At 48.9% G+C, this 16,744-nt stretch overlaps 1 protein-coding gene across 5 annotated transcripts in view; it reads left to right on the top strand.

The window, feature by feature from the left end:
* iqub (IQ motif and ubiquitin domain containing) overlaps positions 1 to 16,744 on the top strand; it is an 83,091-nt gene that overhangs the window by 14,622 nt on the left and 51,725 nt on the right. For 4 of the 5 annotated variants that reach the window (XM_038781262.1, XM_038781263.1, XM_038781260.1 and 1 more), the window contains exons 5-7: positions 1,726 to 1,845; positions 5,543 to 5,629; positions 9,445 to 9,585. In XM_038781262.1, the coding sequence (XP_038637190.1) occupies positions 1,726 to 1,845; positions 5,543 to 5,629; positions 9,445 to 9,585 (348 nt within the window). The remainder of the gene's footprint in view (positions 1 to 1,725; positions 1,846 to 5,542; positions 5,630 to 9,444; positions 9,586 to 16,744) is intronic. The other variant, XM_038781261.1, reaches the window with a different exon arrangement.

Raw genomic sequence — 16,744 nt, 5'->3', positions numbered from 1 at the left:
CGGGTGCTGCCGTATCAGTAATGGGAGTGGCAGCATTTAGAAAAATCAAAGATGGACTCCAGCCACTAACCCTAACAAAAACATAGACGAACCTTAAACCCTACACGGGGGAACCCCTGGACGTTCTAGGCACGACTCATGTACCTGTGGAATATGAAAAACAATTGCTCAGATTACCATTGACGATAGTAGAGTGCTCCGGACCGAGCTTAATTGGACGGAACTGGCTGAAAGACCTAAAATTAGATTGGATGAAAATTTTCCAGAGTGGAAGCGGGCAGTTGAGTAGGCATTGGGAGAATCTGCAAACTCCACACAGGCAGTGACCCGGGGCCGGGTTTTAACCAGGGTTCTCGGCGCCGTGAGGCAGCAGTGCTAACCACTACGCCATTGTGCCGCCCATAATTTTACTATTGTATTGCTGCTACAGCCTTTGAAGGGTCATGGCTGTATCAGATTGTTTTTGCCCAACTGAATAAAATCTCAGCAGGAGACCCAACCCAGTCAGGACACCATGTTGAATACTTGACCAATCGTTTAAAATTTAAGTCATTCAGCCATTCTTAATTAATGTGAATGCCCTGCTTTCATAGCCTAAGTGCCAGGATAAAAATGTTTCCCCTATGTTTCAAGTAACAAACACCAGAACTTCTTTTGTGCTCAAGGAGAGTATTAAAAATGGTTTCTGAAGTATGAAAACCATTTTCGAGGATTCTAACACTTAGAGCAGCTTCCAGTGGTTAGCACTGCTGCCGCACAGCACCAGGGACTGGGGTTGGGTCACTCTCTGTGTGGAGTTTGTACGTTTTTCCATGTCTGCGTGTCTTTCCTCCCGCTGCTTCGGTTTCCTCCTATAATCCAAAGATGTGCAGGCAAGGTGGATTGGCCATGCTAAATTGCCCCTTAGTGTCCAAAAGGTTAGGTGGGTTATTGGGTTGCGGGGATATGGTGGAGGTGCTCTTTCGGAGGGTTAGTGCAGACTCAATGGGCCAAACGACCTCCTACTGTACTGTAGGGTTTCTATGATTCTTTGAAGTAAAATTATCTTTGTTGGCTCGATGTTACTGATACCTAGCCTCATACATTATTGGCCGGATGCGACTGAAGACTACAATCAGTTCCTGAACAATTAATGATATACTTTTTGATGTATATTTATCACCATAATGATGATGAAGTAATCTTTCTAATTTCTTTCAATTTTCCGTGGAGCTTTACTAGTAAGTGTAGTCAATCAGTGTCCCCACACCACTGCATTGTCCTGGTTCTTATTTTATATTCCCTCTCATGTTTTCCATTCCAATTCTCTTCCCATACCTAGTGGTGCACTAAGGCAGACTTTTGTCTGTTTCCATAGCTAGTAATTCCCGGAACAGGTCGCTAGTCTGTCGCCTGGGGCTTATAACTTGAAAGGTGCTACTGACCAGGAGTCTACCCTGCTCTCACCACCAGCCATTGTCAGGTTTGGAAAGATTTGCAGGTTGACACACTTAACGTGTTTGGCCACACTATGGACTGGCCATCAATTTCTGGGGTGTACCAGTGTATCAGCCCATTAATCTGTGTCATTAACATATCTCATCAGTTTTCAATGGATACCAGGTTTATAATGATCTACTGTATACTGACAGCAATATATCTAGTCAACATTTATTTTTAAGTAATATTTTCACTTGACCCCTTTTTTCCTATTGAACTTGTTTAAACCAACGAATGCGACTAAAGACACAGCAAGAGAAGGAGTTATTATTGTTGACTGTAGCAAAATTGGTGTGGGAGAAGGCACTAAAAGTTCAGAAAGCCCTTTGCCTGCTGCGCCTGATCAATCAAATGAGAAACCAGAAGGTAATGTAAAATTTTACTTGGTAGCAAAATGTTTTTAAGTTGTTCAGTTTTACAACAGTTCAAATTATTAGCCAAGGTTTAGAAGAATTGTGCCTGCAGTGTGAACTTTTTGAATCAGTACTGTTTAACTTCTTCAATTGTTCCAAACATAACATGTATGACTAATGTTCCTTTTTTTGTCAATTCTTGTATCCCATTCCCTTCATATTATTTTGCCAGATTTGTTGGGTTATAAAGATTTGATTACATTTTTTGAGAGGAGTGAGTTTTAAGTGACTTAGCCAACATTCTTCCCTCGATTACATCAGCAACCAGAAACAGGTTATTTTGTCAGTCATTTCAGGCTGTTTGTAGGGTTTCGCTGTCTGTTAAAAAGTAGTTTGCTTTCATCAGACCATGACAATGTAATTCATTGCATCTGAAGTATTTAAAAATGTTTTTAACAGGCAAAATAAGGCATTTATTTCTGTTCCCAAGCTTCTAGCCATAGTTTTGTGCAAATGCTGCTGAGAATTCATGAGACTTCTTTCAGGAGCTTAGTTAACAATTTTAATATTCATCCTGTATGGGATAACTCCTTAGACTGGCTCTTCCCCAATTGTTCAAAACATGCTCAAGGCCTAAAGTGATAATGTGGGCATATTGAAGCTTTGGAGATGACGCAAAGAGATATCATGGCACACCTGACACTGGCTCCCAGTGGCCGTCAAGGTGACAGTCGCCCTGAACATTTACACAACGGGGTCCTTCTAGACGCCGAGTGGCGACCTGTCCGGGATATCACAAACCTCGATGCACAGATTTATCCATGCTGTCACAGAGGCGCTATATGTCCAGGTGGCTCAATACATTCATTTCAATGTGGGCTGACGGGATGCTTGTCGCATGACATGTTTTTGGACATCTCCCCCCTTCCCCGGTGACTTCCCTTTCCTCTGGGCCACTGACCACATTTGGTGAGGGACTGCAGGTCTGGTGGTCCCCCTCCAGTCTTCTCCTGCTCCTGGCGGTTATGGACGGCCTACTACTGGAGAGGGACAAAGAGAAACCGACAGTGTTAGACAGTGCGACTCATGCAGCCTTTTCTGGCACTGCTGGCCGGTCCGGACGGAGTTGCTCATAACGCTCACGCCCTCTACCAACTACGTCCAGGCACAACGGCTGGGCTGGCAGCCTCCTTGCCAGGCTGGGGTACATGGTCATCCACCTCTCCTACATGGCATCCAGGAGGGTCACAAGCTCGGCGTCCGCGAAATGTGGGACCGCGTGTCTTACTGCATCTTGTTGGCTGCGATGGTGTGTGTGGGGAGTGTAGTGTGTATGTGTAACTGTAGCTTGTCAGACTCCTAAGTGTCAGTCGCAAAACCAGCGAATCCCGCACCATTTCTCATGAGAACCACCCCCACACCCCTTACTCCTGGGGCGGCCAGGGTGGGTAGGCAGCCCTGTGCCCCTGGCACCAACCCCCCTCGCACACACACATAACCCCGTCCATGCCCCCCAACTGGGAGGACAGCCGAACCCCACCCTGCACCACATAGAGTCAGAGTCATAGAGGTTTACAGCATGATAACAGGCCCTTCAGCCCAACTTGTCCATGCCGCCCAGTTTTTAACCACTGAGCTAATCACAATTGCCCTCTAAACCCATCTTTCCCATATAACTGTCTAAATGCTTTTTAAAAGACAAAATTGTACCCACCTCTAACACTGCCTCTGGCAGCACATTCCAGACACTCACCACCCTCTGTGTGAAAAATTTGCCCCTCTGGTCCCTTTTGTATCTCTCCCTCTTACCTTAAAAAGTCCCAATCTATTCAGCCTCTCCTTATAACTCAAACCATCAAGTCTAGGAAGCATCCTACTAAATCTTTGCTGCACTCTTTCGAGTTTAATAATATCCTTTCTATAATAGGGTGACCAGAACTGTGCACAGTATTCCAGGTGTGGCTTACTAATGTATTGTACAACTTCAACAAGATGTCCCAATTCATGTATTCAATGTTCTGACCAATGAGACAAAGCATGTCAAATGCCTTCTTCACTACCATGGAGCTATGAACCTGTACTGATAGATCTCCTTGTTCTATAACTCTCCCCAACACCCTATCATTAACTGAGTACGATCTGCCCTGATTTGATCTACCAAAATGTATCACCTCACACTTATCTAAATTAAACTCCATCTGCCATTCATCGGCCCACTGGCCCAATTGATCAAGATCCCGTTGCAATCCTAGATAACCTTCTTCACTTTAAAAAAAATAAATTTTAGAGTACCTAATTAATTTTTCCAATTAAGGGGCAATTTAGCGTGGCCAATCCACCTACCAGGCAAATCTTTTGGGTTGTGGGGTGAAACCCACGCAGACACAGAGAGAATGTGCAAACTCCTCACGGACAGTGACCCAGGGCCGGGATTTGAACCCGGGTCCTCAGCGCCATAGGCAGAAATGCTAACCACTGTGCCACCGTGCTGCCCCGATAACCTTCTTCACTGTCCACTATGCCACCAATCATGTGGCGCCGGTGCTAGACCCTCAACAGTAGATGAACTGGTCCAGGTGCCACACCGATTTTGCTGTCGTGGTACTCCACGAATTCTGCGTTGGCATCAACACTTAGTCTCAGGAATGGAGAATCCAGCCCCTTATTTCCAGAACTGGACACCACACATACTACTTTCTAGTAAATGTGGGGTAACTGACTCCCCGAGTCGTCTCTGTTTCAGATGGTTGGAAGTCTCTGAGAGCAGAATTCTGAAGCAATTTTTTAAATTCATTTTTTCCGGGTGGCCCAAGTAAATTTATTTCCTCCCACTCTCTCCATGGGTGTCTGTTGTGGATTTCTTTTGTTGGTTTGCTGATTTATATTTCCCTTCTGTTTTAGTAATTCACTTTAGCCTTGCACCAACTGAAATGAAAAATGAAAATCGCTTATTGTCGCAAGTAGGCTTCAAATGAAGTTACTGTGAAAAGCCCCTAGTCGCCACATTCCGGCGCCTGTTTGGGGAGGCTGGTACAGGAACTCTAGCTGTATTTATCGAAAAACCACCCCTTAAAGGATGTATAGGAATGGCACAATGTAGATCACTTATTAATTTTCCCTCTGGTCTCAAATTGGCTACCAAGGCTATAATGATATGTAGACAAACATGTAACTAAGGGGTTAATCAGAACACCCAGCTGTGGCATAACTACTGGAGGGCATTACACGACCACTATAAAACCACAGCTCACACAAGATCTCACCCTCACTCCCAGCAGAAGCTGAAGGAAGAACACCAGTGTAGCAGAGATCTCAATCAAGTCATCACATGTACAGCTAGTCAATTTTACTGTGTTGCTAGAGTTAGATCAGCAGAGTGTCGAACTCAATTATTAGTTCTGTCATTACTAAATAAATACTTTCAGCCTACTTCGAGGACCCAAGCATTCTTCAACATCATCTACAGTTAGTTGCGACCTATATTACTTTAATGACGTAATATAATAATGGTTAGCCAAATGAGATTAAAAGATCAGTGGGTAGAGAAATATTGGGGAGTGAGGGGTCCAATTTGTCTCTGTGTTCACCCATTTATCCATGGTGTCATATCACATTGCTATATCCAGGGCCATAAAAATCAACCATATTGAAACAGCAATTTATCCAACATTTATTTTCAATTAACATTTTTTCCTATTGCACTCCGACAGCAGACAAAGACATTATAGTTGTGGAATGTACTCGGTATGGTGCAACAGAAATCCCTGCAATAGTTGTCTTAAAAGAGAAATCGCAAGGTAAAGTACAATACTAATTAGTGGTAAAGTATTTTTTGAGTTGTTTAATTACTGTATGTGTTATGTGCTTTCTGCACACAAACTCAGCAATCACAGACAAGAAAGTACATTATTTTATTTGAAGAATGTATCTGAAATGAAAGTTGCCAAAATCCCATAAGCTGCTCTGCCCTTTTGAGAGAGAACTGACTGGTGGTGATTTAACCTGAGGGTCATCACACCTCAGGTGAGGGGCAAGGCAGAGAAAGCGGGGTCTACATGAATAACCTCAGTCGTTACGGGAATTGAACAGGCGCTGCTGGCATTGCTCCGCATCACGAATCAGCCGTCCAGATAACTGACCCCCCAGAAGACTTACTAGTTACAGGAGAGCTTAACAAACAAATCTACTCTAGGATTCAACACAAGCACCAGCTGATCACATGGTGCTTTACATCTCTTCCTGCAGTGATGAAAGTACACTATTTGCATACTCTCTTAAAGAGATACCGCATAAGTACTCAAATAAAAGTCACATTGAGTGGGCAAGGTGTCATCTAGTGGCTAGGAAGCAGAAAAGACGCAAATTAAATACTTTTGAACCTATTATAAAGGGAAGCTGCTCTGTTAAATAAATTATTCAAACCCGACCCTCTGCTCAATATTTCTAACCTGTGCTGCTACAAAAATTTAGTCTGCAACTGCATTTCTACTGCATTTCCTTTGCTATAGGATGCGATTCTCCGGCCTCGATACGTTCTTGCTTGAGGCCGAAAACGAGAACTGCGCCAGGCACCAAACAGTTTGCGATACAACCGGCCCACTCCCGTAAGCGAAATCGGGATCACGCCGTAGCGTGGTGAGAAACCAATTAGCACCACTTAAGCCCTATTTCTATATAATTAACGGGAGGAACCCATATCTTTTTTTAAAATTTAGAGTACCCAATTACCTTTTCCAATTAAGGGGCAATTTAACGTGGCCAATCCACCTATCCTGCACATCTTTTGGGTTGTGGGGGCGAAACCCACGCAGGCACGGGGAGAATGTGCAAACTCCACACGGACAGTGACCCAGGGCCGGGATTCGAACCCGGGTCCTCAGCGCCGTAGCAATGCTAACCACTGTGCCACCGTGCTACCCGAGCAACCCATTTCTAACGGCCTCCTGTGATTCATCGGCCTCCCCAGCAAATGGTCACCCTGGCACTCCTTTTCAAAAATGTGAACCTGATGTCGAGGAGGTGAGTAGCCATCTTTGCTCACAGGCGTGAGAGGAAGACCCGGGCATTGTGGGACAAATGGTCGGAGAGCTACAAGGAGTTGTGACTGGGATGGTTCGTCCATCCGCTGCTCCGCTAGAACTGGCTGCCTGCCCTGGATCCGCACCTTTTTTTGTGGAAGAGCCTGCAGACGATTGCAATTGAACTGCATTGTGTAGCCCCCATTATGGTCATGGTTCGGGTCAATGGCCACCCGTTGCTAATGGAGTTAGACATAGGTGCCACCGTCTCAATTGTCGGAAAGTGCACTTTTGAGAGGCTCAGGATAGGAGTACAGCTTCTGCCATTACAGTGACCCCGGTAGTCTACGGGCAACAGTCCTCTTATTTGCCCCGATCGTGATGCATGGTGATGGCCCCAATTTGCAGGTCCACGCCTGGCTACAACGCCTCCATATTGATTGGCAGAAGGTTTCCAAATGGGTTTGAGAGGCCCCAACTTGATGTAGGCGGAGTAACCAGAGGTTTTCCAGACTGGGTTGGGGATAACCTGCGATGCTATGGCAAAGATCCACGTAGATCCTATGGCACAACCGAGGTATTTTCGTGCTCGCCTGGTTCCCTACGCGCTACTGCCTAAGGTGGCAATGGAACTCAGCCAGCTTGATAGTCTAGGGATTATCTGGCCGATGTGGTTTGCGGACTAGGTGGTGCCAGTCTTCTCCTTAATGAAGCCCAATAGCTGGTTCGTCTCTGCGACGATTAGAAATTGACGGCGTCCAAGCTGGACTGGTATCCAATGCCGTGGATTGAATATATAAGCTAAATTGGCTGGTTTGGGGGGGGGGGGGTCACTCATTCACCAAGCATGTCATGAGCCACGCATACCTCCAGTTGGAGCTGGACCCAGAGTCTTGTTGGGAAGTGACGGTGAACACTTTTAGGGGGCTGTATGAGTGTACAAGGTTACCATTTGGTGTTTCGTCAGCCTGCACCATTTTCCAGTGCCTGATGGAAAATATTCTGCAGCAGGGCAGCACGGTGGCGCAGTAGGTTAGTCCTGTTGCTAGCCCTGTTTCCTCACGGCGCCTCAAGCCCAAGAAGTGACCTCACTGGGTTATCATGAAGACCGTGAAGGCTTCCACTCAGTTGAAGACAAGGTGCAAGCCATCGAACAGACCCAACGCGGGGAAGCGTGAAAAAGTTCCTTTCGTTCCTGGGGTTCCTCAATTACTATGGGAAGTTTATCCTGGGTCTTCCAACTATGTTGGCCCCCCCTGTAAACAGAAATAGGAGTGAACGTGGAGAGCTCCGCTGGAAGTGGCATTCACTGAGGTTAAAAGGCAGCATACTTCACTTCTCAGTTGCTGACTCACTTTGATGCCGCGAACCGCTATTGGTCACCTGTGACACCTTGCCATATGGCATCTGCGACGTGCTGTCTCATTGGATCACTGATGGTAAGGAGCGTCTGATCATTTTTATCTCAAGAACACTGGCCTTGGCTGAGCGCAATGAGCTTTGATAGAGAAGGAGGGTCTGGCAGTGGACTTTGCCATAAAGAAGTTCCATCAGTATATCTACGAGTCACGGTATTGACTAATGACAAGCTGCTTTTGGGGCTATTCAAACCTATAATAGCGGCCAGAATTCAATGATGGGCCCTTTTATTGGCGCGTACAAATACATGCTAGAACACCGGACTGGGACACAGATTGTGAACACTGACGTACTGAGTATGCTCCCGCTGCCGATGAGACCTCCGATGCCACCCCCCAGAACTCCCGAGGTCATTGTTACTATGAATTTTATGGATTTGTTTCTAGTCAGTGTGGCCTGGGTACATACGGGATGAAGACTGACCCTCTCACAAACAAAGTTTGTTATCTCGTGTTACGTGGGCCCAGCACTGAGCCCTTCCGTGAGCTGAAAGAATTTACCTCGAAGATCGCTGAGTTCATTGTAGAGGGCGGTATACTCCTTTGGGGGATGCGCCTGGTGGTTTTGCACAAGGGGCAAGGCCCCATCTTTCTGACCTTCATAATGGCAGCCCGGCATGCCTATGATGAAGATGCTCGCCCAAAATTGCAAAGTGTGCCAGGAGCAGCAGAAGCTCCCGACTGGCGGCACCACTTCATCGCTGGGAGTAGCCGGGTCAGCCGTGAGTATGTCTCCATGCCGATTTTGCCTTACCTTTTCAAGGGTCCATGTTCCTCCTCCTCATTGACGCTCACTTCAGATGATTGGATATCCACAGTCAATGACTTTGAAAGCAACACTCAAAAAGCTCAGGCTCTCTTTTAGCAAGCATGGCATCCTGGAGGTACTGGTCTCTTACAATGGAACACAGTTTACTTGTGGGGAGTTCAGGAATTTCATGCGGACGAATGGAGTGCGCCACATACGCACTGACCCATATGGATGGACTTTGGTCTTTTTAAATCTTTAGTTCTCTTTGAACCCACCTCTTTGGATGAACACACTGGATTGCTTTGATTTCCTGTATTGTCCATGTTCCTAAAATTACATAATCAACTATTGGCTTCGCCTTCCTTTTGTTAGATTTCATTAAAACGATATTACATTATATTCTCATCTACTATTTTACCCTGCAGAAGACCTGGCAACTGAACCTTCACTGACTTGCGAAGAATTGAGAGAGAAACTAGAAGCACATATAGCTGATATTGAAGCACGGCATGGTAGAAGTGAACCAGAACACATTGAGAAAACAGTTTCCAAAGCAGTAGGTACAGGTAATAACGAAAGTATTTTAATTTACATCAATTCAAAATTATTTTGCTTGTTAATTATCTTTATCACCATGTTTCAAGTTCATTTTAGAACTAGCTAACACACACCATTTTCTGATGAATGTAGTTAACAGACAACCTGTTCCCAACTCCACTCTACACTCAGATAGTTGGCAATGCCAGAGAGTAGAATTATCAAACTAATTGTTTTTTGTTCACTTCTGCAATCGGCTCATGGGTGTAAGCCAGTTTCCTCCTGCTCCACATGCTGTAGCTTGACACATGCCGATTAGATTTTCAAAAATGAATGTCAGCCCTGCTTTATTCACGCTGATTTTGAAGTGCTCACTTTTGTTAGACTGCAAATTGTCACGTTAGTTAGAAATCATCAAGGCGACTTCCGGTTGCGGCTATGACTAGCTAAGCCGCACATTTGGAAGCTCCTGCAACAAAGGTGTTTTTGGGCCAATTGGAGGGCCCCAACGGCGCTGAAAAAACGAATCCCGGTGGGGGAAGGTCCCCTGAGGAGAACTAGACCGATTTTATGGTCGGTACCCGGAGTGGAGCGGCAAGAAAAACGGCAGCAGCTCCCCAAAAAAAGCGGGGGAAGAAAATCAAAATGGCGGCCGGCGGTGCACCGGAGGAGTGGAAGAAATGGGCGGAGGAGCAGCAGGCCGCTCTCCTCCGTTTTTTCACGGAGATGAAAGTGGAACTCTTAGAGTCCATGAACGCGACGGCCACCAGGTTGGTGGGAGCCCAGGCGATCCAAGAGGCGTCGATTAAAGATCTGCAGCAGGAGATGGCCGCGAGGGAGGAGGAGGCCACAGTCATCGGGGCAAAGGTGGAGGTGCACGAGGCACTCCACACGAAGTGGCAGAGCCGCTTCGAGGAGCTGGACACTCGGATGAGGAGGAAAAATTTGAGGATCCTGGGCCTGGAAGAAGGCCTGGAGGGGTCGGATCTCCCGGGATATGTGGCGGAGATGTTGAGCTCCCTGATGGGGGAAGGGGCCGGTCCGGCGCCCCTGGAATTGGAAGAGGCATACCGGGTCATGGCCAGGAGGCCTAGGGCAAACGAGCCCCCGAGGGCGGTGCTGGTGCGGTTCCAGCGGCTAAGTGATCGAGAGAAAGTCCTGAGGTGGGCTAAAAGGGAGAAAAGCAGCAAGTGGCAGAACTCGACGGTAAGGGTGTACCAGGACTGGAGTGCGGAGGTGGCAAAGCGGCGGGCCCGGTACAACCGGACAAAGGCGGTGCTACACGCGAAAAAGATCAAATTTGGAATGTTGCAACCGGCGCGCTTGTGGGTCACCTATAAGGACCAACATCATTATTTCGAGTCCCCAGAGGAGGCCTGGACCTTTGTACAAGAGGAAAAGTTGGACACGAACTAAAACCTGGGAGCACCGGCGGTCGTAGCCGCCGGGGGACTCTTGATTGTGCAAGTGGCCCTTTTCTTTTTCAGGCCAGGTCGGAACTGGGTAACAGTTTCGTGGAGTGTTTGGGGTGTTTTTTCTCGAACGGTTGACTTTTCTGAATATTTTGAAGGTTTCGAGTTGTTGGGTGTTTCTGTATATTTGTACTGTTGAAATCTCTATTGTGGGTCGTTGGCTTCTTATGGGGTGTTTTTTCCCGTTTCCAATTTCCCTTAGTTATTTACCCCTCTTACCCTTTTTCTTTGGGTGCTTGGGGGGGTTTTTTGGTTCTTTTTTTTCTTTTCGGGTTATGGTTATCTGCGGTTATTTATACTGTTTGATGGAGGGTGATGGTTGGGCACGCGGTTAGTTGATAGTTAGTTAATTATTTTGTTATTTAAGTATGTAGTTAAGTATTTATGTATTTAGTTGCCATTGGGTATTTGTATTTATATCGTTAAGTTGGGGAGACGGGACGGGGGGGAGCGGGTTGATTATGCGGGTCTTTCTCGGGGGTTTTAAGGGGATCTTTCACGGGCGCAGATGGGGTGAACCGGGAGGAGTCGGAATGTGGCAGGAGCAGCCGGGTCAGCGGAGACCAGCTGACTCTCGGGAGTACGATGTGGGGTACATCGCGGCTAGGAGGGGTCCTAGCCAGGGGGGGGGGGGGGGGGGGGGGGGGAAGGGGGGGGGACTGGGGGGGGACACCGGGTTGCTGCTAGAAAGACCAGGGACGAGAAGGGGAGAGCCGGGGGGGGTGGGGGGGGGGGGGCCATCGCTATGGGAAGCGGGTCAGAAAAGAAGGGATGACCCGGGGCGAGCAAGGGACAAGACATGGCTAATCGACAGGGAGTAGGGACGGGTCGCTCTGCGACCCGATTGATCACGTGGAACGTAAGGGGGCTGAATGGGCCGGTCAAAAGATCAAGGGTCTTCTCACACCTGAAGGGACTGAAGGCTGATGTAGCAATGCTGCAGGAGACTCATTTGAGGGTAGCAGATCAGGTCCGCCTGAGAAGGGGGTGGGTGGGACAGGTGTTCCACTCAGGCTTGGATATCAAGAACCGGGGGGTGGCGATTTTGGTGGGAAAGAGAGTGTCGTTTGTGGCGGCAGAGGTGGTGGCAGACAAGGAGGGCAGGTACGTGATGGTGAGGGGTAGGCTGCAGGGAGAGAGTGTGGTACTGGTAAATGTGTATGCCCCGAACTGGGACGACGCGGGTTTTATGAGGCGCCTGCTGGGCCTCATCCCGGGACTGGAGGCAGGGGGCCTGATCATGGGAGGGGACTTTAATACGGTGTTAGACCCTGGGCTGGATAGATCGAGTTCCAGGACGAATAGGAGGCCGGCAGCGGCAGAGGTGTTAAGGGGGTTCATGGAGCAGATGGGAGGGGTAGACCCATGGAGATTTGGTAGGCCTAGGGCGAGGGAGTATTCTTTTTTCTCCCACGTCCACAGAGTGTACTCTAGGATCGATTTTTTCGTATTGAACAGGGGGCTGATACCGAGAGTGCAGGACACGGAGTACTCGGCCATTGCGATATTGGACCATGCACCACATTGGGTGGACGTGGACATGGGGGAGGCGCGGGACCAACGCCCGTTGTGGCGCCTGGATGTAGGGCTGTTGGCGGACGAAGAGGTGTGCAGAAGGGTGAGAACGGGCATTGAGAACTATCTGGGTACGAATGACACAGGTGAGGTGCAGGTGGGGACGGTCTGGGAGGCCTTGAAAGCAGTGATTAGAGGAGAGCTGATCTCCATAAGGGCACACAGAGAGAGGAAGGAGAGGCAGGAAAGGGAGAGGCTGGTGGGGGAGCTCCTAGAAGTAGATAGGAAATATGCGGCGGCGCCAGAGGAGGGGCTATTAAGGGAGCGGCGTAGCTTGCAGGCCAGGTTCGACCTACTGACCACTAGGAAGGCGGAAATGCAGTGGAGAAGGGCGCAGGGTGCGGCGTATGAGTACGGGGAAAAGGCGAGCAGGATGCTGGCACACCAGCTTCGTAAGCGAGATGCAGCCAGAGAGATTGGGGGAGTGAGAGAGAGGGGTGGGGATGTAGTGCAGAAGGGGCAAGAGGTGAATAGGGTCTTTAGGGACTTCTATAGGGAATTGTATAGGTCTGAACCGCCGAAGAGGAGAGGGGGAATGAAGAACTTTCTCGACAAATTGGGGTTCCCAAAGGTACAGGAGGAGCTGGTGGAAGGGTTGGGGGCGCCGATAGAGCTGCAGGAGCTAATTAAAGGGATAGGCCAGATGCAGGCGGGGAAGGCGCCGGGGCCGGATGGGTTCCCGGTGGAGTTTTACAGGAAATTTGTGGACTTGGTGGGTCCAGTGCTGGTGCGAGCCTTCAATGAGGCGCGCGAGGGGGGGGTTCTGCCTCCAACAATGTCGCAGGCCCTGATCTCCTTGATTTTGAAGCGGGACAAGGACCCGGTCCAGTGCGGGTCCTACAGGCCTATCTCCCTCTTAAATGTAGATGCCAAGCTGTTAGCAAAGGTCCTGGCAACCAGGATAGAGGACTGTGTGCCAGGGGTAGTCCATGAAGACCAGACGGGGTTCGTGAAGGGACGCCAACTTAACACAAATGTTCGGAGATTGTTAAATGTGATTATGATGCCAGCAGTGGAAGGGGAGGCGGAGATAGTGGTAGCGCTGGACGCGGAGAAGGCATTTGACAGGGTGGAGTGGGAATACTTGTGGGAGACGTTGGAAAGGTTTGGGTTTGGGGAGGGATTTATCAAGTGGGTAAAACTGCTCTATTCAGCTCCGATGGCAAGTGTGGTAACAAACGGGAGGAGGTCAGAATATTTTGGGCTCCATCGAGGTACTAGGCAGGGATGTCCCCTATCTCCCTTACTCTTTGCATTAGCGATTGAGCCGTTGGCGATGGCACTGAGGGGTTCAGGGGGGTGGAGAGGACTGACAAGGGGAGGGGAGGAACATCGGGTCTCGCTCTATGCGGATGATTTGTTGTTGTATGTGGCAGACCCGGAGGGGGGAATGCCGGAGGTAATGGGGATACTAGCGGAGTTCGGGGACTTTTCGGGATATAAATTAAATCTGGGGAAAAGTGAGGTCTTTGTAATACACCCGGGAGACCAAGGGGAGGGAATTGGGAGGCTCCCCTTCAAAAGAGCAGTTAAAAGTTTTAGGTATTTGGGGGTGCAGGTGGCAAAGAACTGGGGGACCCTACACAAGTTGAACTTTTCCAGACTGGTGGAGCAGATGGAGGAGGAGTTTAAGAGGTGGGACATGGTGCCGCTGTCGCTGGCAGGGAGGGTGCAGTCAGTTAAAATGACGGTCCTCCCGAGGTTCTTGTTTTTGTTCCAGTGTCTGCCCATCTTCCTCCCCAGGGCCTTTTTCAAGAAGGTAACGAGTAGTATCATGGGGTATGTGTGGGCACATGGCACCCCGAGAGTTAGAAGGGTCTTTTTGGAGCGGAGTAGGGATAGTGGAGGGCTGGCGTTACCCAACCTTTCCGGATATTACTGGGCGGCAAATACATCGATGGTACGAAAGTGGATGATGGAAGGGGAGGGGGCAGCCTGGAAGCGCATGGAGAGGGCGTCCTGCGGCAACATAAGCTTAGGGGCACTGGTAACGGCACCATGGCCGCTCCCTCCCACGAGGTATACCACGAGCCCGGTGGTGGCGGCCACCCTCAAGATCTGGGGGCAGTGGAGGCGACACAGGGGGGAAGTGGGAGGTCTGATAGGGGCACCACTAAGAGGGAACCACAGATTTGCGCCGGGAAACACAGGAGGGGGATTCCAGAGCTGGCAGAGGGCGGGTATTAGACAACTGAGGGACTTGTTTATAGAGGGGAGGTTTGCGAGCCTGGGAGAGCTGGAGGAGAAATTTGGGCTCCCCCCGGGGAACACGTTCAGGTACCTCCAAGTGAAGGCATTTGCCAGACGACAGGTAGCGGGGTTCCCCGCGCTCCCCGACAGGGGGGTGAGTGATAGGGTGCTATCAGGGGTCTGGGTCGGGGAGGGGAAGATCTCGGACATCTATAAGATTATGCAGGAGGTGGAGGAGGTACCAGTAGAGGAGCTGAAAGATAAGTGGGAGTTAGAGCTGGGGGAACAGATAGAGGACGGGACATGGGCAGACGCCCTGGAGAGGGTTAACTCGTCGTCGTCATGTGCGCGACTAAGTCTCATTCAATTTAAGGTACTGCATAGAGCCCACATGACGGGGACAAGGATGAGTCGGTTTTTCGGGGGTGAAGACAGGTGTATTAGATGTTCGGGAAGCCCTGCGAATCATGCACATATGTTTTGGGCATGTCCGGCACTGGAGGAGTTCTGGAAGGGGGTGGCAGGGACGGTGTCGAGAGTGGTGGGGTCCAGGGTCAAGCCAGGATGGGGACTTGCGATCTTCGGGGTTGGGGCGGAACCGGGGGTACAGGAGGCGAGGGAGGCTGGAATATTAGCCTTTGCGTCCTTGGTGGCTCGGAGGAGGATCCTGATTCAGTGGAGGGACGAAAGGCCTCCGAGTGTTAACACCTGGTTAAACGACATGGCAAACTTTATCCAATTGGAAAGGATCAAATTCGCCCTGAGAGGGTCGGTGCAGGGGTTTTCCAGGCGATGGCAACCCTTCCTAGACCTCTTGGATCAGAGATAGAAACTGAGGCCATGACAGCAGCAACCCGGGAGGGGAGGGGAGGGCGGGAGGGGGGGAGGGGGGGGGGGGGGGGGAGGGGGGGAAAACGACGAAGGAAGTACGGTAGCGGCGGTGGCACGGGCAAGGCCTGCCCGAGGACGCTGCTAGAAATGATAAGTTGGTCTGACTGTCGGTTCGCCGGCGGGGGGGGGATGCGCGGGTAGGGGGGGGGGGGGGGATTCTTTTTCTTTTCCTTGTTAAGTAGGGGGGTTTGACTTTGTTTTGTTATAATTTAAATGTAAATGTAGGGGGGGTTAAAATGTTTGTATTTTGAAAAATTCAATAAAAATTATTTAAAAAAAAAAGAAATCATCAAGGCTCTAGCCCTCGGAGGGAACTTTTAATCAGTCCCTTTTGAATCACAGGATATGGCTGTTTAAAAGCATTAGTGCATGAAATTTGTGTAGATGATGTAACTTCGGCCCATTACATTACATTCACCAATGTACACTCAGACCACCCACACTTTAGAATCAGCCATTAGTAGATAAGTATATGTGAGATGGTTTGTCAAAACACCTGATTTTTGAAAGCTTGTTCTGTTTTTATTGGGAAACTTGCAGCCAGGTTTAATGTACAGTGCAAGCGGGGGCAGAGGTTGAATAATGTATCAGAACTGGCCACTTTGGCATCTGGTAACGATTTGTGTGTGTCCACTTCAGCACAAACTATGAAGTAGCTATTAAACCTCAACATGTTTTTGGTAGTTGCTCCTAATCAAGTGAAATTTTGATTGTTTTTAACGTTAAGAGTGCAAAATAAATGTGCCACCTTTACTGGTCTAATGAGCAGCTGGTCTTTGCAAACCAGAGGTGCCAGGCTTGCGCCCCAGAACTTCTCTGATTTAATTATCTCAGGCAGGCCAATGGTGCAAGAACTACAATTGTCCTTAGAACCCTGAGTTAAGAATAGGGAAATTCAACCAGGCTGCCTACTTCTGTTGGGGCTTCCAATGATCATAATGTGAAAATCTGGTGAGGTTAGTATAAGGCACAGCCATGTTCTCTCCCATGGTCAAATAGCACACTGAAAGTTTTAATCAAGACTCATGTGCCAAAACCTGAGTCTGGTGACTAGTATGCC

Source organism: Scyliorhinus canicula, chromosome 20, assembly GCF_902713615.1.
Source record: "Scyliorhinus canicula chromosome 20, sScyCan1.1, whole genome shotgun sequence".
Classification (NCBI taxonomy): Eukaryota; Metazoa; Chordata; class Chondrichthyes; order Carcharhiniformes; family Scyliorhinidae; genus Scyliorhinus; species Scyliorhinus canicula.
The sequence above is the reverse complement of the archived record's forward strand: the minus strand, read 5'-3'. Positions and strand labels throughout refer to the sequence as shown.